Source organism: Lampetra planeri, chromosome 2 (genome assembly GCF_965212315.1).
Source record: "Lampetra planeri chromosome 2, kcLamPlan1.2.h2, whole genome shotgun sequence".
In the NCBI taxonomy this organism is placed as follows: Eukaryota; Metazoa; Chordata; class Hyperoartia; order Petromyzontiformes; family Petromyzontidae; genus Lampetra; species Lampetra planeri.
Genome location: NC_136108.1, coordinates 15,801,512 through 15,829,262, shown reverse-complemented (window position 1 = coordinate 15,829,262; position 27,751 = coordinate 15,801,512). Strand labels below are relative to the sequence as shown.

At 41.0% G+C, this 27,751-nt stretch overlaps 1 protein-coding gene across 4 annotated transcripts; it reads left to right on the top strand.

The window, feature by feature from the left end:
- Window positions 1-1,195: 1,195 nt before the first annotated feature.
- LOC144728940 (stAR-related lipid transfer protein 3-like) lies at window positions 1,196-27,404 on the top strand. Of its 4 annotated transcripts, none has more exons than XM_078608735.1 (14): window positions 1,196-1,346; window positions 4,030-4,417; window positions 8,442-8,519; window positions 10,656-10,733; window positions 13,146-13,199; window positions 14,845-14,971; window positions 17,388-17,452; window positions 19,423-19,515; window positions 19,830-19,889; window positions 20,284-20,379; window positions 23,135-23,214; window positions 24,748-24,852; window positions 24,987-25,080; window positions 25,894-27,404. In XM_078608735.1, exons 2-14 carry the CDS (start codon window positions 4,178-4,180, stop codon window positions 26,035-26,037), a joined length of 1,314 nt encoding a protein of 437 aa, XP_078464861.1. In that variant the 5' UTR covers window positions 1,196-1,346; window positions 4,030-4,177; the 3' UTR covers window positions 26,038-27,404. The 4 variants fall into 4 exon arrangements, with proteins under 4 accessions (XP_078464861.1, XP_078464853.1, XP_078464832.1 ...); XM_078608727.1 differs by having other exon boundaries at window positions 14,812-14,971; XM_078608706.1 differs by having other exon boundaries at window positions 14,737-14,971.
- Window positions 27,405-27,751: the final 347 nt, after the last annotated feature.

The following is a 27,751-nucleotide window of genomic DNA, read 5'->3' as shown; positions in this document are numbered from 1 at the left end:
CTACTGCAAACACTTGGCAGGACCCTACAAAAACCTTTAGACTCAGTGAGGCTTTCCTGGCTAAACAAGTGTAACATTCCCTCTTAATTCCCTGAGATAGTTTTTAATTAAAACATTTAAATTAAAAATTAACTCACAGCGGCCTAAAGCCTACAGCTAGGCCTAAAGCCTAGAACTAGGCCTCAAACTCTCCCTTCGTATCGTACCCCCGCCATTTCATTTTATTATAGCCATTCATTTGTTCGTTCCTACCAGCCCACCCCGCAGGGACCTGTTTTACGCGATCTAACCCAAAAAAAACATCTCTATGGAGATCAACTCTGCTTCCAGTCTTAAACAGAGCAAGATGCCACTGTGATTCAATCATGTGCGGAGAGCAGGGGAGGGGCTTATTGCAATTTAGATTGTTGATCACAGTTAATTAGTATGTGATGCCCTTACAAGGCATACAATTGTAAGGTGTGTTACTTACGCGATCTAACCCGAAAAAAAACCTTTATAGCTCACAGCTCCCTGAATTAGCCGGGGAGTCGAGTTTGATTCCCGGACACGACTAACGCCCCCAAGTGCTGAGTCATATCTATGCTGGTAGATAGGTAGAGATAACAATTGTACAGCCTCTTCTTAGAATACCCTTCCAGAAGGCACCTGGGCGGGCTAGTGTCGGTTGGACTTAGAAGCCGTTTTCACGGAAGAAATCGATGCGGGTATGGAAGGGTTCCTGATTAATGAAAGACAAGCCACAGTTGTGCGAGGGTAGCCACGCAACCAACACTACGGACCATATAATAAACCCAAATGTGGTCTGAGCTCCTTCAACGGAGGAAGAGCAAAAAACTCCACGAACTTTCTTCCTGAAGCCCTCTCGTCATGGCCAGCAGACATCGACAGCTCCTGAACGTATTGCTGCCACACTCAACAATAAAATATCGTGGAAGAGTAGACCAAATACCCTGCCCACCACTCGCCAGAGCAAAATCCTGGTGGAGGCTCTTCCGCCAGCAGTGGCATGAGCGAGAGAAATCAATTGCAGGGATGCGCCTTTATTACCCTTTGCACCGCGCGTGACGTTCATTTAAAATGGGAAATTCTGACGTGAAAGCACCTTTAGTTAGGTGCGATGACCTTGAATGGGCGTCCTGCTTATCAACAGAGGGGGAGGGTGGAAGGGTTAAATCACTGGAAATTCCAAAGCAGCCTGTTGATGTGTGGTGGCCCGTCACACGGAAGTAGAAGCACACATATACATGATGTGAAACTTAGCAAGATTCTTGATTTTCTTGTTTCAACCGGGTCCAGTGGCTGCGAATACAGTTAAAAGGGTAAAAACCTACTGTTACATTCTGGTAAGTTACCACACAGCTTTAATCACGTATAACACACCCTGGTGTTTGTGTGTGTATATACTTAATGTGCTTGTTTGTGTGATGTTGATGTACAGGCTCGCAGTGATGAGTACTCGATCACTGGTAATGTTAAAACAAATGGCCATCTGCCACAGGCGGCAGATGAAGAGAGTGGTGATCACTGTTCATTTCTGCACGGAGTTTCGGCGAGGATGAGTTCCTTAAACGTTTGTTGGTTTGCTGCATAAAAAGGAGGTTTGGAGACTCTGTGGTAATCAATGTTTCGGGAAAAAAACCATACAAGCCAAACGTCAAGTTAGCCTGCATACTACAGTCATTTGCTAATTTGTTTAAGTACATTATCATTTATACATTTTGGCAACTGCTGGATGAAGGCATCCGTCCCCACACCGTGTTGGTCATGAACGTTGTGCGGGTTGGTGATTTGAGGTCCCCACCCCCCAGGACCTGTTTAGATGACACCTGCCACTCGTGTTACCCTTGGCTGGGAATTTAACTCAGGTAGGTTGGGTTTAGAGCGTAGGGAGCGAACTGTCTGCATCACAACTCTGCGCGTTTCTTCTCTGGCAATCTCTAACTGTAAATTAGTGCAATTTTGCCATATAATGCGACGTTTTAGCATTTATTGCACAAAAGCCTAGACTGCTGCAAATGGAATCCATAATCACAACAGACTTTTAATAATACAAATCCGTTATGCTGTCATGAGAACAAGTGCAGCAGCCTATGATTTAAAAAAACAACATCTTAAAAAAAATGTCCTTGACTGAAGTGCAAGCATATGAAAACACAAAGGTAAATCACACTTATCCACACGTGAAATTCCCGCATATTTTATATTACATTTACATATGAGGCATAGGCTGGAGGTTCACCTTCTGATAGCTCCACCAAGCTTCTGGTTGAGATCAGTGTGCAGCAATTTACAGTATAATGAATGACATTCGGTGAAACTCTGATTAGCATGGTTGGCTACGTACGGTGCGAAAGACGTTCAACATACATACAGGTGTGGAGTTGCGCTGAGTTGTACTAATGGGCCACCTTTAATCTGCACTAACCAGTGTGGCGAAGTGTGTGCACTGCGGTGAAGGACCAGCATGGTGAAGACACTGTTAATTCATCATTGCCAGTCATGTTCTCTCCACTTCAATACGAAGGCATCTGCCCCACGTTGTTAGCATCACTCACGGACGGCCCCGCAATGCCACAATCCATCTCCACTCCTGCAAATGATCTGATCTCATCGCTCCATCTCCGTCGTGTAATTTTCATTCGTGATCCATGTTTTTCTATTTCTCTCAGTGTAATTCTCCGCGTGCATTAATCCGTGCTTCTTTGTGTACTTTTCAAGTTGCGTTCCATGTTATTTGTTAGCTTCAATGTTTCCGAACCGTACGTCGTGGCGGGCAATATCGAAACTCTCTTTTTTCGGCACGTAGGTATGTTACTTCAACATCAAATTTCATGTTGCAAAATCATTCCATCCTGATCTTGCCCACGTCTTTATACTGGTAGGAACCACCTGGTTCCACCAGCCCACAGGGGATTATTGTGTCCGTCCGTCCGTCGTGCATCTAAAAATGGGAGGGGTGGGGCTGGGTGGAGAGGGGAGGGTGGGGAGGGGCTGGGTGGGGAGGGTGGGGCTGGGTGGGGGGTGGGAGGGGTGGGGCTGGGTGGGGAGGGGCTGGTCACTCCGTGGTGCCCTTATAAAACTCAACGTTTAACCTACTCACGCCAGCTTGTGCCCGCCCTCACAGTCGGGCATATTTGGGGAATACACCACGCCGCCGTTGACCCTGGCCATTGACCGAGCAACCCAACGTTCCTACCAGCTCCCTCCGCAGGAATGTGTTTTAATAATTTTCATCCGAATCCTCCTTCAATAAATGCCCTAGACGCGGTGTTGCTGCGCTGTTATTTCCCAGTTGTGTCCCTCAGAATGTTTCCTCTTGTTCAGCGAACTTGTGCATTCTTTTTTGCGTTTTGCTCATATTTATCTTAAGCCACTTTTCAGCCTTTTTTGTCACTTGTATGTGCGTTGAATTTCTTACACAGCCAACTGTGCTAATCATTATAGTACTACTGGTTATTATGATGTATTTGATTATATTATGATTTACACATCAATAATACTGCGTCTCTTTGTGATAAAGTGTGACCGTGTGAACTATGAAACACAGACAGTTTTAACTATCACTGAGTCTCGTGACTGTTTAACCGTAACATTTATACCCAATGCTAAAACACCCAACAGTGCATCTAGTCAAAGTCCAGCAGTTTGCACAATATAATGGGTCAATATAATGTCTTGTGACACTATTATATTACAACAGTGTGGTGGCAACATGCAAACAAACACACCTACTGTACTTTACAATGTGTTGATCGTTGTTTATTTTTTATTACACTTACGTAAATATAGTTTATAACAATAAAAAGATAAGTTGTAGGGAAATTGTACAAACTTATTTGAAAAACATTTCCTGTGCAACATTGCTTCGAGCCGAGTCGTGGTGAAGACATCAAGCGTTCTCTCTGCAAGGTTTATACCTGTTAGACAAGCAGTCTACGTTGCGACTTGTCAACAGAGATACCCATCATAAACAGCGTGTCTCCAAGTGTGTTTACGAGCAGGGTGCTTTCCACCTTCCACTTGTAGGCACACGTTTGTGGCAGAATCAACCCCGGCTCTCTTCGCTTTAAGGAATCGTCGGCGTTGCTGCCGGACAATCCACGGGACAGCTGTGATGAAGCACGGGTGCGGTACAGAAGAAAACGTCTCGCTTCGCTGCACCTGAAATCCGATCATGAATTCTCCCGAAGACCGCGAGTACAACCGAGAGCGTGTGGACCACGAGCCCACTTCATCTGTCCACATCGATGGCGACGACGATGAGAGCACAGCCTTGCTGTCACCTGGGATTTCTCCAGACTCCAGGACTGGCCACGTGTCAAAAGAGCGGCGAACGTTCTGCCTCTTTACTTTATTCAATGGCATTTTCATCGTCATGCTGTGGTTGATTATGGTCAGCATTAAAAGTTCCCAGGTATGATTTAAAAAAAATTCAGAACGGAACAATTTTACAAACATCGCAACGTAATAATATCATTGAATATACGCTGTTTTACTACTGACGTGTTTATTTAAGAATATAAAAGGTACAAGGCGGCACTAATTGTACATGCAATAGGTACGTTTAATTTTTGATCAGCACATTAGGTGCCAAGTTGATGCATCGATTTGCATGTAGTTTCAATTTAAAAGTTACATTTATTAGCATTAGTGATTTCTCCCACTAATTTGTATCAAAGTCATAGTACTGGACTTTAATTCAATCACACAATGTAGTTGCTGGCCTTCCTATGAACATAAACATATTCATGTGTCCATAACCTAACAGTACATCCAACTGCTTGTCAAAACATCATGAGTCTTTCTGCAGTACACATCTCACTATTCACTATGCCACTTAACCAGGGTTGACAAATATGTGAATGGACGGTACGGTCTGTATGCACTCTTTTCAAAAGGTCGAATCACACAAACTGACAGTGTACATGATCACAATCATAAGGTGACAATGCCAACAAGATATTTTGGTAAATGTGTCTTCTTTATCAGGAGAAATCTGTTGCTTATATAGGCAAAAGTCAAAGTTCGGATCTTCCAAAAAATGTTTCCTAAATTGTCTTCGAAAGGGAGGGAGAACTTTCGTTCCTTTCTCAATCCGCTTGTCCCGGTGTGGGTCGCTGCGGCAGCATGTTGAGTAGAGCGGTCCAGACCTCCCTTTCCCTGGCGACAGATTCCAGCTCTTCCTGGGGAATTTTCAGACGTTCCCAGGCCAGCCGAGCGACATAGTCCCGTCAGAGTGTCCTGGGCCTGCCCCGGGGTCTTCGCGCAGTGGGACATGCCCAGTAGAGTTCCAGGGGGGAGTCTACCGGGGGGCATCCTTACAAGGTGCTCAAACCGCCTCCAATGGCTCCTCTCGATCCAGAGCAGCGGCTCGACTTTGAGGCTCTCCCTGATTACCGAGCTCCTCACCCGATCACGGATAATGGTGAGCCCGGCAACCCTACGGAGAAACCTCATTTTGGCCCCTCGTACCCGCGATCTCATCCTTTTGGCCATTACCCAAAGCTCATGACCATAGGTGAGGGTGGGGATATAGATCGACCTGTAAACGGAGAGCTTAGTTCAAGAACTCAGCTCCCGCTTCACTATCCACATAACGTTACAGCGCCTGCAATACTGTGGATGCCCTGCCGATATCTTCCACTCCGACTTACCATCACTCGCGAAAGAGACCCCGAGGTACTTAAACTCCACCACAAAGGACCTCATCCCAGCCGCTTCATACTTGGCATCAAACCGTTCAAGTGCACGTTGGAGATCACAGACTGACGAGGCAAAGAGGAAAATGTCATCTGCAAAAAGCAGCGACACCAACTCTATGCCCCTGTACTGGATACTCTCCATGCCTTGGCTGCGCCTTGATATCTGTCCATGAAAATCACAAACATGAGTGGAGACAAGACGCACCTTTGGCGGAATCCAACACACACAGTGAACGACTTTAATTTAACACCAAGAATACGGACACAGCTCTCACTCCGGAAATAGACGGACCGAATAGCGCACAAAAGCGGCACCAGTACCTCGTACTTCCGCAGCGCCTCCCACAAATCCATTGCGGGGAACACAGTCATATGCCATCTCCAAGTCTACAAAGCAGAGGTAGACTGGAGAAGCATACTCCCATGACCCCTCAATATATTTGTGAGAGGGAAAAGAGCTGGTTCATTGACCAAGACCATGACGCAATCCACTTTGTGGGAAGTAGAACGTTCGTTCAATAACATAATATACAGACAAGAGGCTCTTGGAACACAAAAAAAACCTTTAAAATAGAGTACAGAATTTTGGTCCAAAAGTATTTCAGACCAATGCAACATTTGTGTTTATAAGCAGGCAAACTCTGGATTGGTTTGGACCTTGTGAGTCTCCTCGGCAGAGTATGACCTGTAGAACAGATGCTGCTGGTTTGTAAAAAAAAATGATTTAATTTTGTTAAAATTAATTTCAGTACTGTGAACAAAGTGTGAGTAAATATTGTATGCACACTATTCGTTACATGCATTCATTTTCATCGTTGGTGTGATGCATGCACACCCACGATAGGGGCAGGGCAGACCTTTGTTGTCGTGGATGTAGGTGGAAAGTTGACTTTGTCCATGAAAGTGTGTTTTATGCAGGACTTTAGAAGCTTAAATTTCACTTGACTCAAGTAACCAATGCAACAGTGGTGGCTCCTGCAAAATCTCTCAGGGGGGGCAAATGTCTGGATGATTTATAAGGATAAGGTCCACCCATGCAAAGGATAAATTAACAGCTTAAGCATGTAAAGGCAACTTCACTTCTTTAATATTAATGAAAAATAAAGTGACTCTTACAATACATATTGTTTGTTTCTATACTCACTATTAATACAATCCACTCAAGTTTTTTTTATTAAAGATTCCACTAGGTGGCGACAACTAAAATTGTTGACTGAAACGTGCTTACGTATGATGACGTAAGCACGTTAGTGCGAGCCCTCCCGGAAGCCATAGAAAATGCATTGCAGCGCCCCCCGTTCGAAAAAAAACATCTTTGAATGTAAGTCTATGGGGCCACTCGGGGCGATTCTCAGCCGGAGTGAAATCGCCCAAAAAGAGGCGGTACTCCGCAGAACGTGACATGACGCTGATTGGACTATATCCAGAGGCACAGTGACGGCTAGCGTGACTCTGTGGTTGAGTGACATTGGTGGTGCGTCGCCCAATCGCCCTAATGAAGAAACCGCCCCTGCAATGCAAATGAGGGTTTTTACAGTGACTCCAGTAAAACGTAAGGTTTCAAAATGTCAAATGGATGTGCAAATATATACATACCGTATATATATGGATGAACTTAAGATTTACATTGTCAGCATGCTAACTAAATTAGATCATTTCGATTTAAAGCTTTCGTGACTGCAGGGATTCATATTCTTGGTTCTTTCTGTAAAGTCACGTGACTTTACCGAAAGAACCAAGAATATAAATTAGATTATGTCCAAACATGAGCACAACTTAATCAACTGTAATCGCAGATTTTGGGGACAGCATCATTAATGAGCAGAACCATCACTTTTCTTGCATTTCCGCACCATTCCAAGTCATACGATCAAAATTATGTCACCTGTTCATTGAGGACCCTGAAAAAGATATATATAAGAAAAATCCTAACAGCAAATAATAGACAACCTGTGTTTTATTTGTTCACACTTGTTTTACCCCGACGTAAAATCATGGCTGTGATTTTTTTGTTTAAAAATTTACACGAGTACATTTCACATCAATAGCTTCGATTTTTTGGCTTTTTAATCTCTGAGAATAATCAGATATTATGATATGTGTTACTTACACCATCCTTGGAGGCTCATCAAAATAATACAAACACTAATTTTTTCTATTTTTGGTAAATCTCCCACATCCAATCCCTTCTCCACGTCAGATGCAGAGAAGCTGGTCCATGCATTCATTTCATTTCACATCGACTATTGCAATGTATTGCTCCCTGGCGTAGTATTGGCCTCTCTGCACTGGCTTTTAGTTTCACATAGGATTCAGTTTAAACTCATATTGCTAACTAACAAAGCTCTGAACCACATTGTCCCGGCAAACCTCAGAGACATGCAGAACTGATACTTCCCCTTCAAGGTATCTAAGATCTTGGAATGCAGATCTTCTTTGTGTTTCCAAGTCGTGGCTTCGGTCTATGGGCAACCAAGCTTGTTCCCATGCAGCTGTCAGACTCCTAAATTCTGAGTCTGGATAAGATTTTTTTTAAACGTGTCTAAAACGTATTCATATTCTTTTGGTGATTCAACTATCAATGAATTCATAAAATGTCTTTCAGCATTTATTTTCTCACTACTTAATTTTGTTGTTTCATAAGTTTTATGCTGAGTGTTTGTTTGCTGTGTATTGTGCAACGCTTTGAGATCCTCGATAAAAGGTGCTTTATGAATTGGATTATTATTATCACAGACAGGTATCAGTTATACAGCAGTTGTCCTCGAAGAAGTGATACAGACTGATGTGAGCAAAACATCGTTTGACATAATTGTGAGTATCGCACAAACATATTTTCACCTATTTTTTTAAATAAAAGTATTGCTAATCATCGAAATTAATTTGAGTGCTGTATTCATGCTACCCAATAATTCCAGAGCATCATGGTTTCATCGCATGAATGCCAATTCGCACGACGTGTGTTGCACGATATCCCTTTGCAGCATACTGCAAGTACTTAACCTTAATAAGGCCATCGCAAACGTGAACTTTTGCATTTACTCTTGACCGAAAACGTTGACACTAAACCTCAGTCCAACCCTAATGAAATAATATGGCAATGCTATGGGAATGCCTTTTTTAAGTTAAAGCATCAACATTTACATTGGTCATTCACTCAGTTACAATTGCATGTGTATAGTAATAAATGTCCCAATTCTGTGAAGAGGGCCATGTACAAACGACTACATAGTCCTCCCGATATATGTACCTTGAGGGTGAGGAAACAAGGGTGGTAGTGTGTTTTAAGATATGTTATTTAATTAGCATTTGTAGGAATGAAAACTGAAGGATCTTGTGATGCATATATTTTTCCCATATGAGCACCGACAAACAAGTTTAGCTGCATATCTCTGATCTCTTTAAATCATTTATCTTGCAACGGCACATGAGGGAAATGCATTTTATAAGATGAAAGTGTATTTGGCACATTCTCTCATATATTTTTAAAAACCATTACACAATTTAATCCCCTGCTCGTCTCTGCACCCCACCCATTTAGCCTTTCATCCATTGTCATTTCTTTCTATTCGGTTGAACACGAGCAACGTTTTACCCATGACACACACAGGAGAGTAGAGCTAAGAATATAATATGTGGAAAAAAGAAAACGGAATGGGTAAGGGAAGAGACAACAGAAAGAGGGACGTGATGGAATAGGAGCAGAGAAATTGGACCATAGAGTTCGGAGAGACGAGGAAAGGGGAGGAAGAGACTGCACAAGGTCCTCAACGCTACACGGAGCAGCGTCTGTTTTCACAGGGGGCGGCGGGGAGAGAGAGGGGATTCAGAGTGGGGGTGGCCAAACATAAGTCACGTGATTTACGGGAGGATTGAGCTGAGCCCCATGGTGAACGATAATTATAAATATTAACTTTCACAGTGTGAAATATTTTATTTTCATTTTAAAACAATGTAACAACTCTAACTTTCTTGAAGTAACAAGTTAGGCTTCCTGTTATATCTGACCCCAAGTATGAACGTTGACATTACTCACACAGTATAATTGAGCCAAATTGGGTAAACCTCCTTCCTGGTCTACGACTCGCTTTTATTTAAACCCGTGGTAAACACACTAAGTAAAAAAAAGTATATTTGTCAAGGCAAACCTGGGTAATCAAATATGACACCATTTATATCTGCAGCCCTTGTGTTAGCCCACTTTCTGGATGAAGGCCTCCTGCCGTGTGGGTAATGAGCATTACTTGATAATTGATCACGCTGGTCAGTGCGTTAAACAGTACATATGGCCTGCATTCAGCAAAAATCATGAGGATGCAAGGACCTTAATAAAAATGTAATGTTGTTTTAACTTCAGTCACCGATAATGCAGGTGTATGTAATCTAACATGTCATGAGCATTTTCAGTGTATTATATTTTATTATGTGCAAACATGGTATTTTTTTTAAATGTAATAGCTGACCAGAAATTATCTGAATAACTTTCCAAATAATTACCCATCTAAAGCGATTGGATTTGGCAATTATAACTTTTTTTGAACATAGTTTTCTGAGCCATCTCCACTTCTGCGTGCAGGGTTTTAACTATTCTAAGTGATAAAGGAATCATTTCACGAATCCGACTGGCAGAGTGCAAATACTGGCACACAGATGATGAATGAGTAAATGACAGGACTTTACAAATGCTTGGTTTGCTGAAAATGCCTGGCATACAAATGTGCTATATGCAATTTCCCCCAGCTTTTCTGGGTATTGTGAGCCTCAAAAACACGTAAAAATGATTTTTTTTTGTATCATGACAGCCCAGGCAAATGGGTGAAATTTCCATGTATGCCACTGATTCTTTTTCCCACAATTCACACATGTGGGTCGCATACCTCATGAACAAGTTCGGCTGTAATTAAATGGGACTGCAGTGCTTATGTTCACATGCTGTGTGCTCCCCCACAGTGGCTGGCAATTTTCCGGGCCACAGTGCTGTTGCTGGCGTACGCGGCGTGCAAATGGAAATGCAGGTTTCCTGTCGCGGTGAGCCGGCACACAGAAACCACCCACAGACCACAGCAACATCACCTGGTGTTTTTTATCCACAAACCAAGCAGGCATCAAACATATCAAACATTTCCTCCAGGAAATGTATTCAAAACCAAATCCTAAGTATATTTACTGCTCAGATAAGCATAGAGGCGGTGGCCATTTAATGTTTATAGCCCGAGGCCGGTGTAGAAATTCCACATTTATATGACGGCTGTCAGTTTTTCCATAGGACTACTCTTGACTTCCCTACAAAGTGGTACCTATTTTATGAACCCTAGAGAGATTATGGGCTGAGTCAACCTCAAATCAGGGTTGAGACTCAGAACCTTGTTATTGCGAGCCACTCACTACTCCAGAGCCACTTTGCCGATTTTCACCAGGAGTAACAAAGTCATGTTTTAATCGTCCTGTACAGAGTTATTGTAAGCAAGTAAAAAAATATATAATGTAAAAAAACACTTTAGACGGACAGTATAAAGTGTTTTCGTGACTGCAGGAATTCATATTCTTTGGGTCTTTCGGTAAAGTCACGTAGATAGGTTGAAAGATGTTTCGATTGCAACACAAGCGATTGAAACGTCATCGTTTTTTGTTATTTTGTTATTTTCTTTGAACCTATCTACGTGACTTTACCGAAAGAGCCAAAGAATTATAGTATGTATATGTTCCGTGTACAGGCGAAATTTTCACTTTTCACTTACCACTGGTTTTTCGTGTCAACTGCTTTTGTGTGACTTATCTGTACTACAATCTCACTCTCCCACAATACCTATATTCTTTGGCTCTTTCGCTAATGGTTCTTACCGAAAGAACCAAATAATATGAATTCCTGCAGTCACGAAAGTAATAGGTCTAAACAATACCCATACTTTCAACATTCTGAATTAGATGTAGGGCTAAGCGGGATATGCATGATTTTGATATCCAGGGTACATCTGATAACAACTATCAGGGTAGAAGTATATTTTCCTTATTAGCCATCCTATTGGAATTTGTATTCATTTTTTGCGATGTATTTATTTTTATTAATGTGCTTACATTTCCTATACTTTGCACACCGATAATTTTTCATCTTGTTTTTGTTGTTGTAACTTTTTGAACTGCCTCTACTGGATATCTGTGGAAAAGAGCTTCAAAACTCATCGGATTTCTGCAGGATCAATAAAGATTCTGATACTAAATGTACATAAATGCTGTAAAGTTGGCAAAGGCAAATGTACCATGAATGAAAATCACACAATTAACATCATCAAACTTCTAGTCATGTTATTCATGCACAAGGCATGGCTCAGCATTGCAAAAGAGTATGAAACTGGGTGTCAAGTGAGATCGAACATGGGTGACAAAATGGCTTAGTAATGTCACGAACCATCAACACATACTCTCTATACGCTAAACAGCATAGGGCTTGACGTCAACACAGGTGAAAGCTCCATTCGGCATTTCAGATAAGCTGAATATAAATGTGATCCTGTTATACTTCCCAACGTGGAAAATCATGCCGGGAAAATGTGAGCCCATGGAATGAAGATTAATGACCTCAATCACAGCGGGCGGCACTTTTAGGCACCGACAACGCGCAGACACATGAAGGCGTATTCCACACCGTGACCTCGATGTCCCTTTGCCTACAGATCTGGCTGGGAGAGCTTCATAATATGTCAAACACGATATTTTGTGCGGATTATGCATATTCGAGAATGCATCATGTGGTCTTTGACTCTTGGGAAGTCTCTTGTTACACATTGCAACTGCAGCAGGAGTCGCCTTGGCTCTCTTACAGTACGACGTACTGTACGTCTAACATTCTACCGTGGAGCTTTTTGCCAACGTCACATATGGCGTTCTGATGTGGTTTTTGTTTGTGTTGTTTGCTATGTCTGAAGTTTTTCTCCATGTGCTGGGACCTTTTTCAGGAACTGGACTTTCGTTCTTTAAGAGAAAGGCGTGCTACAACCCAACAACACATTAGAGAACCATATGTTCTTGATTAATATGTGTACAATTTTGGAGAGACTGGCCCTGTCATAGGAGGGTTGAACTTTGAATGTTCACCATTGGCGCAGGCCTATCGGAAACACTTTGACTTAGCGATACGTATATTCGCGTACATTATTGTTTCCCACAAGATAATTAAGACAATTAAAGTTAAATGAATTTGTTTAAGCAGGAGTTCAATAAGTAGATAGAGTTAAATCAACATGCGATGTGTTGATGTATATGAGTATAGATTTTCCGTGAAATATTCATGAATCGGTAATAATACATTTTAGAAATATTGCTTTAAATGTTATACACCTGGTGTATTGTATGAACAGCAAGTATGATCTATATGCAAAGTAATGCTGAATCAGACATATGATGTATGTTTAAATGTATAATTTATTCCCATTTCTGCGACAGTCGACAACATGTATTACAAGTGGATATGCCTTTTTCAAGATTTTGCATACAGATGTAAGTACTAGCTTGAAAAGCGCACAAAGGTCCACTCACAAACAGCAGGAAGACACGACTCCCATCATGCCTTGCATGAATGTCAAGCGACCACCATATTGCACATACACTGCTCTCAGCCTTGTCCAAGCCACCAGCTCAACAGAGCTGAATGTGTGGCAATAGAGTTTAAGCCAGAAACTAAAAAGAGTTGCAAATGTGGCCATCCCAACAGGAAGCAGTGAAATAAAGAGACAACTGTCAACTGTTTGCATCCTTATCATCAATGTTCACTGCTACCTTATGCATCTGGGAGCCCATATATGGAGAAGAGGGCTTCCCTCTGCACTATGGAGACCCGTTGTGATAGTGCTTGTCTATAGGGAACAATAATTAAAATACTAATTTTTTTTTTTTTTATAAATTATGAGAAAACCCTCCTCAACAGGAAAATGCGTGCAGGCTGGAAACATGTAGCACAATGGATTGTGATTAGTCCTCTCCCCTTTTTGAATTTGACAGTACAGTGAAATTATTCTTAAAACAGTGAAACCTGTAGATTTGTGCAGGGGAGTTCTTTCTGCTCATAAGTCGTTACAGGCAGAGATTCGGGTTTTGAAACCGGCCAAGACAAAAGGGGTGGTGGGGGGCACCCCGGTGGGAGCGGGGCACCCCGGTGGGGGGGGGGGGCACCACCCTATAAAGGAAGCTCAGGTGAACACCACAGGGTGCGGCAGGAGGAGCAGGAGCAGCGCCGGGACGAGCAGCAGGAGGGGAACCGGTAGCGGCAGTGGCCCTGGCAGCATCAGCACCGGCACCAGCACCGGCAGCAGCACCAGAAGAAGCGTGTACGTGTGTGTGTGTGCAGAGTCTGTAATTGTCTGCGCAAATAAACACGGTTGAAGTCAGCGCAACCAAGTGCGCTCCTGTACCGTGCAAGAGTCCGAGCGAACGAATCAATAAATGTGTAGCCACCAGTCTAAAACCAAAACTCAACAGTCTGGAAGTGCAACTCATAGATTTTAACAACACAGGTATGCTCCAAGATAGCAGGACAGTATGACTGACAGCGTCCCCTTGCATGCATGTCCCATTGCATGTACAATGAGTGATCTGAGCCTTGTCGAAGCCATAAGCTTAACATGCCATGAACTCGTTTTCAGTTCCTGGCCTAAACAATAATACGGTCACATATTAACCTCCATTTTTTTTAATGCTGAAGTTTTTGTGTGAAATCCATGGTGACCATGCTGAGACCATAAACTCACTAACATTTGCAAAGAAGAGTTTCATTATGGATGGCTGCCCCAATTATATCCAGGATATCACCGGTGCCGGTTCAGTGCTCGAACACCCTGAACTATTCCATTACCTCAAAGCTGATTGACCTCTTGACTCTCCTGAAGGACTTCGGGGTTAGGATTATGTTACTTTTTCATAATTATAATTGATGTGAAGACACCAACTCAGAGTGCCAGCAAGTAATGTTATTTTACACAAATTTCTATTAACTTCCAATATACTCTGTATATGTATACCCCCCCCTACCCCCAAACAGTATTCAGGTGAAAACTATTATAAGTCTTTTGCAATTATGATGCCCATTACAATCTTCGTGGTTTCCTGGTTTGAGGCATTGTTTATGGACTACCGTGTGCTACCTAAGGAGCAGCGAGCCACACAAAGAGTCCAGAATCAACACAATCTCCATGTTAGACAACACCAGTCTCCAAGAGGAGAACACCCACCTACTCAAGAAGATGACTTCCACTCGCTCTCAGAATTTGTGGACGGTGAGTCTCTACCGATGTTTTTCCTTTTGTACAATGGAATATTTACCAGGAGGGTTCTGCTCGGGACATTCCAAGAGATCGATGGATGTGTTGATGGCTAAAGCCCTTGATGCCACCACACCTCATCAATGCTTTCTACTCTCTGTCAGATCCCACAGCTGCCCCACAGGAAGTATGTAAGTATTTCGATTTAAAGCTTTCATGACTGCAGGGATTCATCTTCTTGGTTCTTTCGGTAAAGTCACGTAGAATGGAAATAATAAAATAATAAAAATAAAACATAACAAAATTATTCTCACGACGTTTCGGCCACAACGCAAGCAGCCGTCCTCAGGTGAAGAACAGGTCTGTAGACAAGACAGTCCGAATGGACTCTGTTCTTCACCTGAGGACGGCTGCTTGCGTTGTGGCCGAAACGTCGTGAGAATTATTTTATTGGTTTATTTTTATTATTTTATTATTTCCATTCTACGTGACTTTACCGAAAGAACCAAGAAGAAGTATGTAAATATGTTGAACTTCGCACTGGATGTAGCCAACAGTGCTTATCGGAGGTGCAGGGGACGGACAACAAACTAAACACAAAGAACAGTTCTAAAGATAATACGTTTTAAATATTTGGCATAACAGTCTCCAACAGTGGCGGCTCCTGCAAAATCTCTCAGGGGGGGCAAATGTCTGGATGATTGATAAGGATAAGGTCCACCCATGCAATGGATAAATTAACAGCTTAAGCATGTAAAGGCAACTTCACTTCTTTAATATTAATGAAAAATAAAGTGACTCTTACAATACATCTTGTTTGTTTCTATACTCACTATTAAAACAAACCACTCAAGTTTATTTTATTAAAGATTCCACTACGTGGCGACAAATAATATTGTTGGATGAAACGTGCTTACGTATGATGACGTAAGCACGTTAGGGCGAGCCCTCCCGGAAGCCATAGAGAATGCATTGCAGCGCCCGCCCTTCGAAAAAAAACATCTTTGAATGTAAGTCTATGGGGCCACTCGGGGCGATTCTCAGCCGGAGTGAAATCGCCCAAAAAGAGGCGGTACTCCACAGAACGTGACATGACGCTGATTGGACTATATCCAGAGGCACAGTGACGGCTAGCGTGACTCTGTGGTTGAATGACATTGGTGGTGCGTCGCCCAATCGCCCTAATGAAGAAACCGCCCCTGGTCTCCAATCATCTGTTATTAGGTCTTCCTCCTGCTAGCTGGATTGTGGAGACCACTCTAATGCCTGTCTCGGCTATTGGCCATCCCCCATCCTGCAGACGCAACAAGTTTTGCCTTTTAGTGTTTATGGTCACTTCCAGAATGTGCATTGCTTCACGGTCATGCGATGAAATTCCCAGCATCCATTTCAGATACCTGTGCTCAAATGTAAACTTTTTTTCAAATTGATTAATTAATCTTGATTTTAAGCTTTCGTGACTGCAGGAATCCATACTCTTTGGTTCTTTCGGTAAAGTCACGTAGATAGAAAAATTTAATATAATATATCACGACGTTTCGATCGCAACACAAGCGGTCGTCCTCAGGCGGAAAAAAATAATCCAGCAGTGGAAGTGCTGAACCAGGAAGAAACACAGCGAGAGAGCTGTTACAACAAGAGGTTATATATGTGGCGAAGGGCAAGCAGGCGGGGTCTGAGCTAGAAAGGAATTCCATCCCCGCACGCAACCACGTCAGTTGTGTTAATGGGGGGGATTAGGGAGAGAAAGATTAGGGAGAGAGATTAGCATGAAATGAGCTTCCGTCGCCGCATAATAGTTTCGCCCCTGCATATGCGCACAACAGCATTGTTAATGGGAGATTAGCACTATGTTGATGGGAGACATTAGGCAGAGATATTAGGGGGATTAGCAAGTTAATGGCATGTCTATGTGTAACACAAGCTCCGGCGCTACCAACTGCGCTGTGAGAGGCAAGCGCGTCCGCGCAAGAGAACCACCGCAATGTCAGTGAGACACACAGCCCATCATACCGCCAGAACCATCGATACATCGAGGCTAAGTGAGACCCCAGCCCGTTAATGCAGAGGCACCCAACAGGGCAATGCAACTCAGAGAGTCGGAGAAAACAGCCAAACGGCAGGGAAGAATGGAAGCATCACAGCAAGTTACGACTTTGCTTGGTTAATAACGCCCTTCCAATGATTGATCAGCTTATACCTATCTTCTCGGTTGAATTTGTCTCTGTGTTTATATATCTGGATGGCTTTATGGAGAAATATTTGATGGTAGCCAGAAGGTTTGCAGAGTACCTTGGTCTTGGAAAAAACTATTAATTAATATCCAGGTGCCTGATCCATAGTAATACAAACTCCTAAAATAACCGATGTCATGATAACACTAAGACCCCTGTTGGCAAACACTCGGATGTTACAATTAATTATTTTTCAGGTATGGACGAAGGCGACTACGATCTAGATTTGGATCTTGAAGACATCAGTCACCTGTCCAATGAGGTAAACAAGGAACATCACATTCCATTTAAAAATAATTTAATATTCTCAGTGAGAGAGACATGTCTACCTCTCCGCTTTCATCTCAATCTACTCCCCTTCATGCCCTCTCTGCTCTAGCAAGAAATGCCTTATATCAAAACCCCCGGTCAACCTTAGCTCAGTGGGAGGTCACTTATTCTCCTCTGCTGCACCCACGGTCTGGGACTCACTTTCCCAAGCCATCTGTGCTGTTGACTCAAGTCTCGTAATAACATCATCCAATTTTACTTTCTGAATGTCTCTTTCTCTCTATTAATTAAATTAACATATGTCTCCTTTCCCCTATACACCTATGTCCCACTGTTATGTACAGGATCTTGGGAAATGGTTGCATTTAGACGCGGTAGGAATACACATTTTACTGCATCTGAGCTTCAGGACAACTGCTGTATTGCCTTGACCGGTTGACCCCCTTTATGGGAGAGTTATCCATTAACATTTTCCAGCAAAACAAAGGCAGTCATGTCTGTGTGGCTCGCTCAGTGAGATGTTACAGAAACCAGTCAGAAAGCATTTCATATCTGGAGGACACAGCCAAGCGAATGTGACCTGGCAAGCAATCACTGCTGGCCAAATATACACATGCCTACGGGTTTATCGCCGAAAAACTAGTGATATCAAATGTGACTGTCCTTACTTTTAAAAGTGCCTAGCCGTCAAATATTTCTCTACCCTTTGTATCTGTAACTATTAATATCAAATATTTAAATGTTACGTATTTAACATACGCTATTTTTATGTTTAGTGGGGAGGGGGGGGTATTTCCGGTTTTACAGATTACATGATTGTGGCATCTGTGGAAGTCATTGTATTTAATACTTCACTTGTGTCATTTTATCCAGTGTTATACACGATTACTCCATGGTTTTCTGAGCCCTAGGTATTTCCCATAAATTAAAAAAGTTCTTAAAAACACATGACACTTTTCGCACAAGCTCAGCGGTTTGAACAAAAGAGTAGTTCCATTCTTTATATCATATACAGTACTTACATTCGAGATTACTATATTTGACACAATAAAAAAGCTACTATAATAAAAAAAACTACTACAGATAACATCTCTGAACAAGTTTATTCTTATAGGCACTATACGTACGTATTTTGATTAGCTTATTTTTCGCCAGTTACGGTGTATAGTATTGCTAATACTGTATAGGTATAGATTAAATAATCCGGAATGCACTCGATATTGTCAGATAACAGAAGCTAAGCAGGTTAGCGCCTGGATGGTGCTTTCATGGTTGAGAACCATAAGAAGAACATTTGTTAGAGGCTGCAGAGTTTCATGATGAGCAGTACGCCAATTCTCCGACCTTATAGTACAGTACTCTTTTACCTTAGCCAACCCACACTGGCCGAGATGGTGAAATATGGTCAAATTATCCCCGTTACCAATATGGCGTGGGGAAGCCCTCTTCCAGCAGTGGGTTGACAAAAATTCCGTATATGCACAAAGGTATCTACTCACTGAGCAAAGCGTTTGCAAAACTCCCATAATTGATCGAAGCAGAACGTCAATTTGACGGGCTTCGAATTGCGTTTGTCTGACATTGTTCAACTTGTGAAAATGCCACTGTATTGTCGTGCAGATGCCCATAAGAACGTCTTATCTTATCCGCGAATCCTCAAAATTAGCCTGCCTTTAATCATGGACAAATTTTAACTAAATACAAAGTTCTTAGTCCAGTCACTGAAATCTATACACGTGCTGCATTAAAAACAATGTTGTTTCGTTTTGGGTGTCTCTGAGATTTTAATCCAGTATCCCAGTGCTGCTGCAAGTATCTGACACGGGCACAACTTTATCCAACTGAGCCACCCATCCACATCTAATGCGGTGGTGTTTATGAAAAGGATTTTTTTTAAAGGACGTTTAGTCATGCACATAAAAAGATGACTGATTATAATGGAGTTTTTTGTTGTTGTTGCAGGAACGCCAGTACGTACAGCAGGGGGAAGATGCTATGCGGAATGTGATATCTATGTTGGGTATGGAAAGCGTCTGGAATAAAGAAAAAAGCAGGGTGAGTCGTCATTATAATCAGCCTCAGCAGCTCATTAAATTGAAGTGATCTGCTTTGTGGAGGTGAACGGGAATCGAAAATTGCCTCGCAAGCAGTTACAATATGTTTGGGTGTATTTATGGTTTATATTATTGTATCCATACTGTCAACAGGCAGAGAAATGCTGCCCAGTTAATGAGCTGAATATGGAAATTCACAGGATCACAAAGCTGTTATAGTTTGGAAGCTAACAACGTAAATGCATCAAAATATGAATATTGATGACAATAAATGTAAGTATAGTTTATAAATAATGCCTGTTGTTTTTTTCTCAGGATGATGGAGATGTGTATACTTTAATTGGACCAAATAACATGAAGATATTTATACTCAAGGTTACCATGCCATACAGCATTTATAATTTCCAAACGTATATAAAACACAATGTTTCTAATACTTTTTTCTGGTGAATTTCAAATATGAATTGTAAACGTGGGTAATATTTTGAAAGTACAGCATTGATAACCTACTGATTAGCATTTTCACCATGCTTTACTTACTGCTTAATTTATTTCTGCAAGGAATCACCCACATATGCCATCTGTTACAAGCTTTACATTCGTCCTTGTGATAACATTTGCAAAACAAGCCCATTGTGTGCGACTGTGAATATGAAATCACGTTGTAAATTATCTAGAATTGTTCAATAAATCAACGACCTTTCCCTACAATTATTTATCCTTACAAGAGAGCAAATGCAACAGAGCTGTCTAAATTGTATGCAAGCAGATGTCCTTGCTGTGCCCTCCCGAAGTGGTTTACGAGGAGGTGATGCTACGGCCTGAAAGGATGCCCAGCTGGAACCGTGCAGTCATCGATTGCCAGGTGAGCATGCGCACAAGCCCAACAGAAAGTTCTCTCATGTAACAGGTGCTGCCAAATGCTGTTTGGCAGCACCTGTGAAGGCCGACACGGTGCACGACGGGGTGAGGGGTGCCCGGCACCATGCCTGACCGACTTTTGTTTCCCCAGTGGCCGATGTTTACACACCACACCAGGTATTCATTTGAGGCTGAGTCGACCGGGGGGTTTCAGATAATTATCGTCACGAGTGTTGGTCGTGAACGGGAATTGAACTCCAGTTACCTAATTCCTAGCGTAGTGATTAACAACTGAATTACGACTTCCCAGATTTCAATATAAGCTAAAAAACATGGTTACATTTTCCTCTTCTTGGTTCTTTCGGTAAAGTCACGTAGAAGGGAAATAATAAAATAATAAAAATAATACATAAAATACAATTCTCACGACGTTTCAGCCACAACGCAAGAAAGAACCAAGAAGATGAATCCCTGCAGTCACGAAAGCTTTAAATCGAAATGGTTCAATTGTTAGTTCCATAACAGCATTTATTTTAAGCACAGAGAAGTGCAATGCATGTGCAGTGCAACATTTTTGGAGGCCTCGTGAGGATAACTGAGGGTAAACCAAAGTCTGAATCTTCAAGGATTACGAGGCGAGCAAATGTTTGAACAGGATAGGTATTATTTGACAGCTCAGAGTACATGGAAAAAACACATTGAATTCCAAACTAAGGGTGCCGTTGATGTGATTATATGTTTTAAGCAGTAACTTCGTATAATGAAGAATTGCGATTGTAATGTGAAGCATTACGAATGGGAATGAGTAGTGATTGGGTCCCAGTTAGACATTGTAGGTGAATTTACAATCAAAATACAGTACTGCACGTAAAAATGTGGAAGTGTCTGTGGTGAAATATGTAAGTGTGCAATGCTTTTAGAGATCATTAAAGTTCCTGAAGATAATGGTTCGTAACACGCACAATTGATTTAAATTATAAGTACTGTGTACCGAACATAGTTCAGCACGTAATTAACTTCAGCAGTTTATGAATATTAATTCTACAATTGCTAACCAAATAATATGCAACTTATTTGCTTCTGAATAATATTATTTAGTCAAGTGTATATTTGTATAGATGAATGCATGAGCATGTAAGCAGGAGAGCAAAGGTGTTGATTATAAACTTAGAGTCGTAGAGACAAGCAAATAAGTAATCTCCTGCATCCGTGCCAAACAAAACAAAACAGCTCTGTAGCTTTAAATTATAGCACGGGCCTTGAACAAACCGCTTTGTGATTACGTGAGGCAGGAGTAAATCAGCAATAGAAACATAATTTATTTTTCAAAGATTTATTCTGTCACTACCGAACATTTTACATCTACAGCTAGATTGTGTTTTTTTACTTTTATTGTGCCCTTGAAAGAAATGCATTAAATAATGAATTGCTAATGTAACTCATATAAACTAAAATGACTATGGCTTGGAAGAGACAATAAAGCACATTTTTCATTTTACCTAGACATGCACTTAATTCTATTCCATGCTTCGGTTGCTTCACGTGAAATGACGGAGATGCAATTACTGTATGTCCAAAGAAATAGCACCAATTGCCCATTTTATGGGAACAGTGGTTGTGTCATATAAAACTGGTCCCTGCCATAGTGACGTGGAATTTCCACTGCTGACTCAGTTCTGCCAGAGATCAGAACGCCTGCATGCTTGTTTGAGCAAGGAGGCACTACGACTTTTCAAACAGAATTTAGTGGCAAGAATATGCAAAATCATTACTGTTCCATTTACGTACAGTATCATAAATTAATTATTGGACAATCTGTATGGCCAACATTTGCAAATTATATACGTAAGTAAAATGTAAAACAGCTAAAATAATGTTTGAATTCAAATCACGCTGTATGTATACAATGTAATATCTGAAAATTCTACAGAATATTACAATGTCTGCGTTCCCACAACTATTCCTGTTTTGAAATTGGCTGTGTGCCAATGAACCGCAATGGTGCCTAAAAATATTGTTCTATATTCTGTACTTACTTGTTTTGTTATTGTTTCGTGGAACGTTAGCATAAAATTGATGGGATACACAGTCATGTATATATTTTACAGGGAGGAACAATGTTCCACACTGCCCACCAGGGATTATTTAGCTGTCTGTCTGTCTGACTGTCTGTCGTGCATAAATAAATATATAATACACACAGCTCTTTGATTGGTGGAGACCTTACAAACAGCTATTTGATTGGTGGAGACCGACTGCCGGGTACGGAGAGGGGAGGTGCCTAAGGGAGGAGGGTCAGGGGAGGGGCCTAAGGAAGGGGGGAGTCAGGAGAGGGGCCTGAGGGGGGGATCAGAGGAGGGGCCTAAGGGAGGGGGGGGGGGTCAGGGGAGGGGCCTAAGGGAAGTGGGGTCAGGGGAGGGGCCTGAGGATATGGGGGGGTGGCCAGGGGAGGGGCCTAAGGGAAGTGGGGTCAGGGGAGGGGCCTGAGGATATGGGGGGGTGGCCAGGGGAGGGGCCTAAGGGAGGGGGGGGTAAGGGGAGGTGCTTAAGCAAGGGGGAGGGGCCGATAGTGAAGGGGGCTGGCTACCTGGCTGTCTGCCTGGCTACCTCAAGTCAAGTTATCTTGTATACAGGTAGGAATAACAGATTCCACACTGCCTACCAGGGATTATTTGTCTGTCTGTCGTGCACGAATGCGCTGTCCAACCAAGTTCCTACCTGCCCACTCCGAAGGAACGTGTTTTTAATCACGTTTGCAGGTGCTGATGAGGATACGTGACCACACACTTGTTACATATGATGTCTCAGCAGGAGCAGCTAATGGCTATGTCAAACCAAGGTATTTATGCTCAACAGGAAAATAAATTACATAGCAATGTTAATGCTATCCACCATAATAATTCGTAGTTAACCTTAGATAAGCAGTACCTGTGTTTACAAAACTTTGCAGAATTAAATTTCGATTTAAAGCTTTCGTGGGTGCAGGGATTCATCTTCTTGGTTCTTTCGGTAAAGTCACGTAGAAGGGAAGTAATAAAATAATAAAAATAAAACATAATAAAATAATTATCACGACGTTTCGGCCACAACGCAAGCAGCCGTCCTCAGGTGAAACCAGGTCTGTCGAGGCGACAGCGTCTGAATGGCCGAAACGTCGTGAGAATTATTTTATTATGTTTTATTTTTATTATTTTATTACTTCCCTTCTACGTCACTTTACCGAAAGAACCAAGAAGACCAATGCATTACGAATACTGTGCTGGAGTATCTCGATGCAATTAGTAAAATGCGACTGGATTTCATCCCCAAACTTTGAGCTTGTAAAACAAACACAACATTTGTATTGTGTCAAAACTGTAGCTTGCAACGAACTGTGAGAAAATATTACAATCAAGTGATTTAAGGTCATATTCTAATATTGCAATAATGGAGATCCTACATTTTCGCAAATGCTCTATTCCAAAGTCTGGCAGCACGTGTTCAACTGTTTGACCATTCTGGTAATGGAAGGAACAATTTCTACGCACACGCACACACAAAATAACTAAACACAATCATAACTATTAAAATTATATCTCTACAAGAACAGTCATTGTATTTACTGAAAACATGAACAATGCATTGTGATAACTGTACTGTGTTGACCATGATTTTTGACAATGTGTTTTGAAGAATACGATAGGACAATGTGGGCATGCGAAATTTTGAGGTATCATATTTGATTCCTAAAGTTGCACCCTGAATGATTTCTGCAAATACTAATCTACAATTAATTTGCATATCATTCTACCAGGGATTCATCCATGCAAGATGAGTACAATGGAATGCCACTTTATTGCAATGCAATTGCTAACCTTGCTTAGCTATGCATCACTGATACCAGATGTTCAAAATTATAGTGCTGGTTATTCTGAGAGATTCCCAGTCGTCTGCGTGGTAGTATGGGACAGTGTTGTTTGTCCCAGTGGTGGACCCATGTGCGACTCTCACAATCTCATGATCCCGTTATGAATAGGATCCTATTCAAAGAAGTCGTGCTCATGATTATTTCATACATTTTTGATGTTGAGTAAAAGAATGCATTACTGGAACTGATCTCGATTTAAAGCTTTCGTGACTGCAGGGATTAATATTCTTGGTTCTTTCGGTAAAGTCACGTATGTTTTATTTTTTACTATTTTATTTTAAAATAATACAAATCAAACATAATTCTGTTTTATTTTTATTATTTTATTTTACGCAATTATAATGTTTTATTATTTCCCTTCTACATGACTTTACCGAAAAAAACAAGAATATGAAACTGATCTCCCATAAATGTTAAGAATATACTGAAGTAATTACAGTACCATATATATTTTATTTCTCCCAGGGACTTTGTGAATGTGAGAAGGATTGAAAAGCAAGGCCAGCGATACATCTCAGCTGGGATGTCCACATCGCATGAAGACAAACCTCCGTCCTCCGATTTTGTTCGGTAATACCGTGGGTGTAGATCAGTGACAACCTTCATATTACACAACACATCACTAATAAATCAACGTCTGTAATGCCATATTACTGACGCCATTCTGTGCAGTTTATAATGAAGCTTTGTACTTTACATTCCAGGGGCAACAATGACTCTGGAGGCTTCATTGTGCAGAAGAATTCTGAGCAACGCAATGCCTGTTCATTTATATGGATCCTTAACACAGACATAAAGGTAAGAGATTTACAACTATTTAATGCAAGATAAAATTTCGACTTAAAACGTTTGTGACTGCAGGAATTCATATTCTTTGGTTCTTTAGATAAAGTCACGTAGATAAAAAAAAATAATACAAATAAAGTGAACACAAATAATAATAATGATAAATTAATATAAACAAAAAAACTAATGTAGACTGAAGCCTGGTTCTTAATCGGAGTGAGTGTACTGGCAATCTCTAATGTGGACTGTAGCCTGGTTATTAAGTTTGGTGAGTGTACTGGCAGTCTATAATGTAGACTGTAGCAATGGTTAAGCTGGGTGAGTGTACTGGCAACATATAATGTAGACTGTAGCCTGGTTCTTTACCTTGGTGAGTGTACTGGCATTGCTACAGTCTACATTATAGATTGCCAATACGCTCACCAGCTTAAAAACCAGGCTACAGTCTACATTATAGACTGCCAGTACACTCACCAAACTTAATAACCAGGCTACAGTCCACATCAGAGATTTCCAGTACACTCACTCCGATTAAGAACCAGGCTAGTCTACATTAGTGTTTTTTAAAATCATTTTTATTCACTTTATTTTTATTATTATTATTTCTATCTACGTGACTTTACCGAAAGAACCAAATAATAATGCAAGATTACCTGAAAACGTACATTTTCCAATTGTAGGACAATCCTGCTCTACTTTGCCATTTTCATATGAATATATTTTCTGTTTTTAAACAATTTGTTGTATAAAGTACTGTAATTTGTGCACAATTCTGGTCCATCACACAACGCCCGTCAATTATGTGTTGTTTTCTGAACGATGCAGGGCAGTATTCCCCGTTATTTGGTGAACAAGAGCCTTGCAGAAATCATGTTTGCGTTTGCATCAAGCCTGCGGCAACACCTCAAAGACACCCACACGCAGCATAGACCCTCATCAGGCGCAGTGCCTCGCCAATCTCGTCTGTGAATTTGAATTGTGCACAGCCTTTTCTCGGACAGCTATGCTCAACTTGTTTTCTTGCTGGACTTAAGGAGGCTTCTGAAAATATCGGCTCTGTTGTGCCAGCAGAGAGTACAATGATATACCCGCTAAGTACTTTTTAAATGCATGACTGATGTATTGGGTGGTTTATTTTATGAAAAATATAGAAGTGGAATAACATGGGTTTGACTAGTTGAAACTATTATGATAAAGGGGTGTTTTGTGAATTTATTTGTGAATTCTACACCGTGACATATGCACGTTTGCTTTTATATAGCACTACGCTTGTTAAAAGAATATTCATCATCTCATTAATGCCAGTTATCCTCGTGAAGATTCCTTCAAATTAATATAAGTTACAAAGATTGTACAATGTATTTTGACAACGCCATTCTTCGATACTGAGTATACATTACCGTAGAGTACTCTCTCTGTATGGCATTGTATAGAACGGCAAATTTTTAACTAACAAAAAAGTATGAATTTCATAGCGATGGATTAGTTAAAATAATAAAAACACTATTACATTGTTTTGTTGATTTGCACTAATTCATGAGCACATGGCATATATACGGCACAAAAGCTTACAAGTATACAAAGCATGGAAAATGCATGCTTGGATTTGAACTGATTGAAAGAACAAATGAAACGGGGTACAGATACACATTATGGACATTGACTGTGAACAAAAGTCAGTGGGATTGGACAAGACACGCCGCCACGTATTTATGCATGTATGTTGAACTTCTTTCGCACCGTACATAGCCAATCGTGTTGATAGGAGGTGCGGGGGAAGGACGAAAAGGGATGAGTTGTAAATGGTCGAAACTGACAGTTGAATGGCAGCCAAAAGAGGGGACACATATTAGATGACAACTGCTGATATTGAGTATTAATATCAGATCACGTGCAGGATTATTTCATCACGAGATCGTGAGGGATGGTGCATTGAGGAAGCCTTCATCCAGCGGTAAACAGATCATGGCTGATTATATTACACATTAGTTGTAACTTTTGCGTTGAACTTGAATTATAGTGCATAATTATGGATATTTTTTAAAAATCTCCTTCCATATACCTGAACGCATCTATTTTCACAACATGAACTCTGCTACACATAAACTATGAGTTCTAAACTGCAACTGTGTTCATTCAATCAGGGGACTGAATTTTCATGATCATTAAGTAGTTTGAAATGTTACATTTTTTAAAATACAGATAAGATTAATTATCTTGATTTGAAGCTTTCGTGACTGCCGGAATCCATACTCTTTGGTTCTTTTGGTAAAGTCACGTAGATAAAAAAAAGAAAATAAATCATAAATGTAAAACAATAAAAGCAAAAAAAAACCCACAATAAAAATATAAATAGTAGAATAAAATTAAATAGAAAATAATAAAAGCAAAAAACCCACGACGTTTCAATCGCAACACAAGCGGTCTTCATCAGGGCATAGAGAAAAGTGTAGTTTTGCTAAGCCATTCAGATCTGGCATCTTTGTACCATTGTTTATAAATGCTGAAAATTACAGTACCGTATAGCTACTACTACACTGTAGATGATGAAATTATTAATTTAGAGTACAGTAATGGAAAATAATTGTATTTATACTGTATGTTCGTTATCATTTGTTGTACATCAATGCACAGCAAACAAAATAACAGTAAAATATGGCAGGAATAAAAGTGCCCTGTTATT

Excerpts from the sequence above, each read along its gene's own strand:
- LOC144728940 (XM_078608706.1), top strand. The coding sequence starts at position 4,178 with ATGAATTCTCCCGAAGACCGCGAGTACAACCGAGAGCGTGTGGACCAC. Across the intron at positions 14,972-17,387 it reads GCTCTCAGAATTTGTGGACG|GTATGGACGAAGGCGACTAC; the intron begins GTGAGTCTCTAC and ends ATTATTTTTCAG. Across the intron at positions 20,380-23,134 it reads GTGCAGTCATCGATTGCCAG|GTGCTGATGAGGATACGTGA; the intron begins GTGAGCATGCGC and ends TCACGTTTGCAG.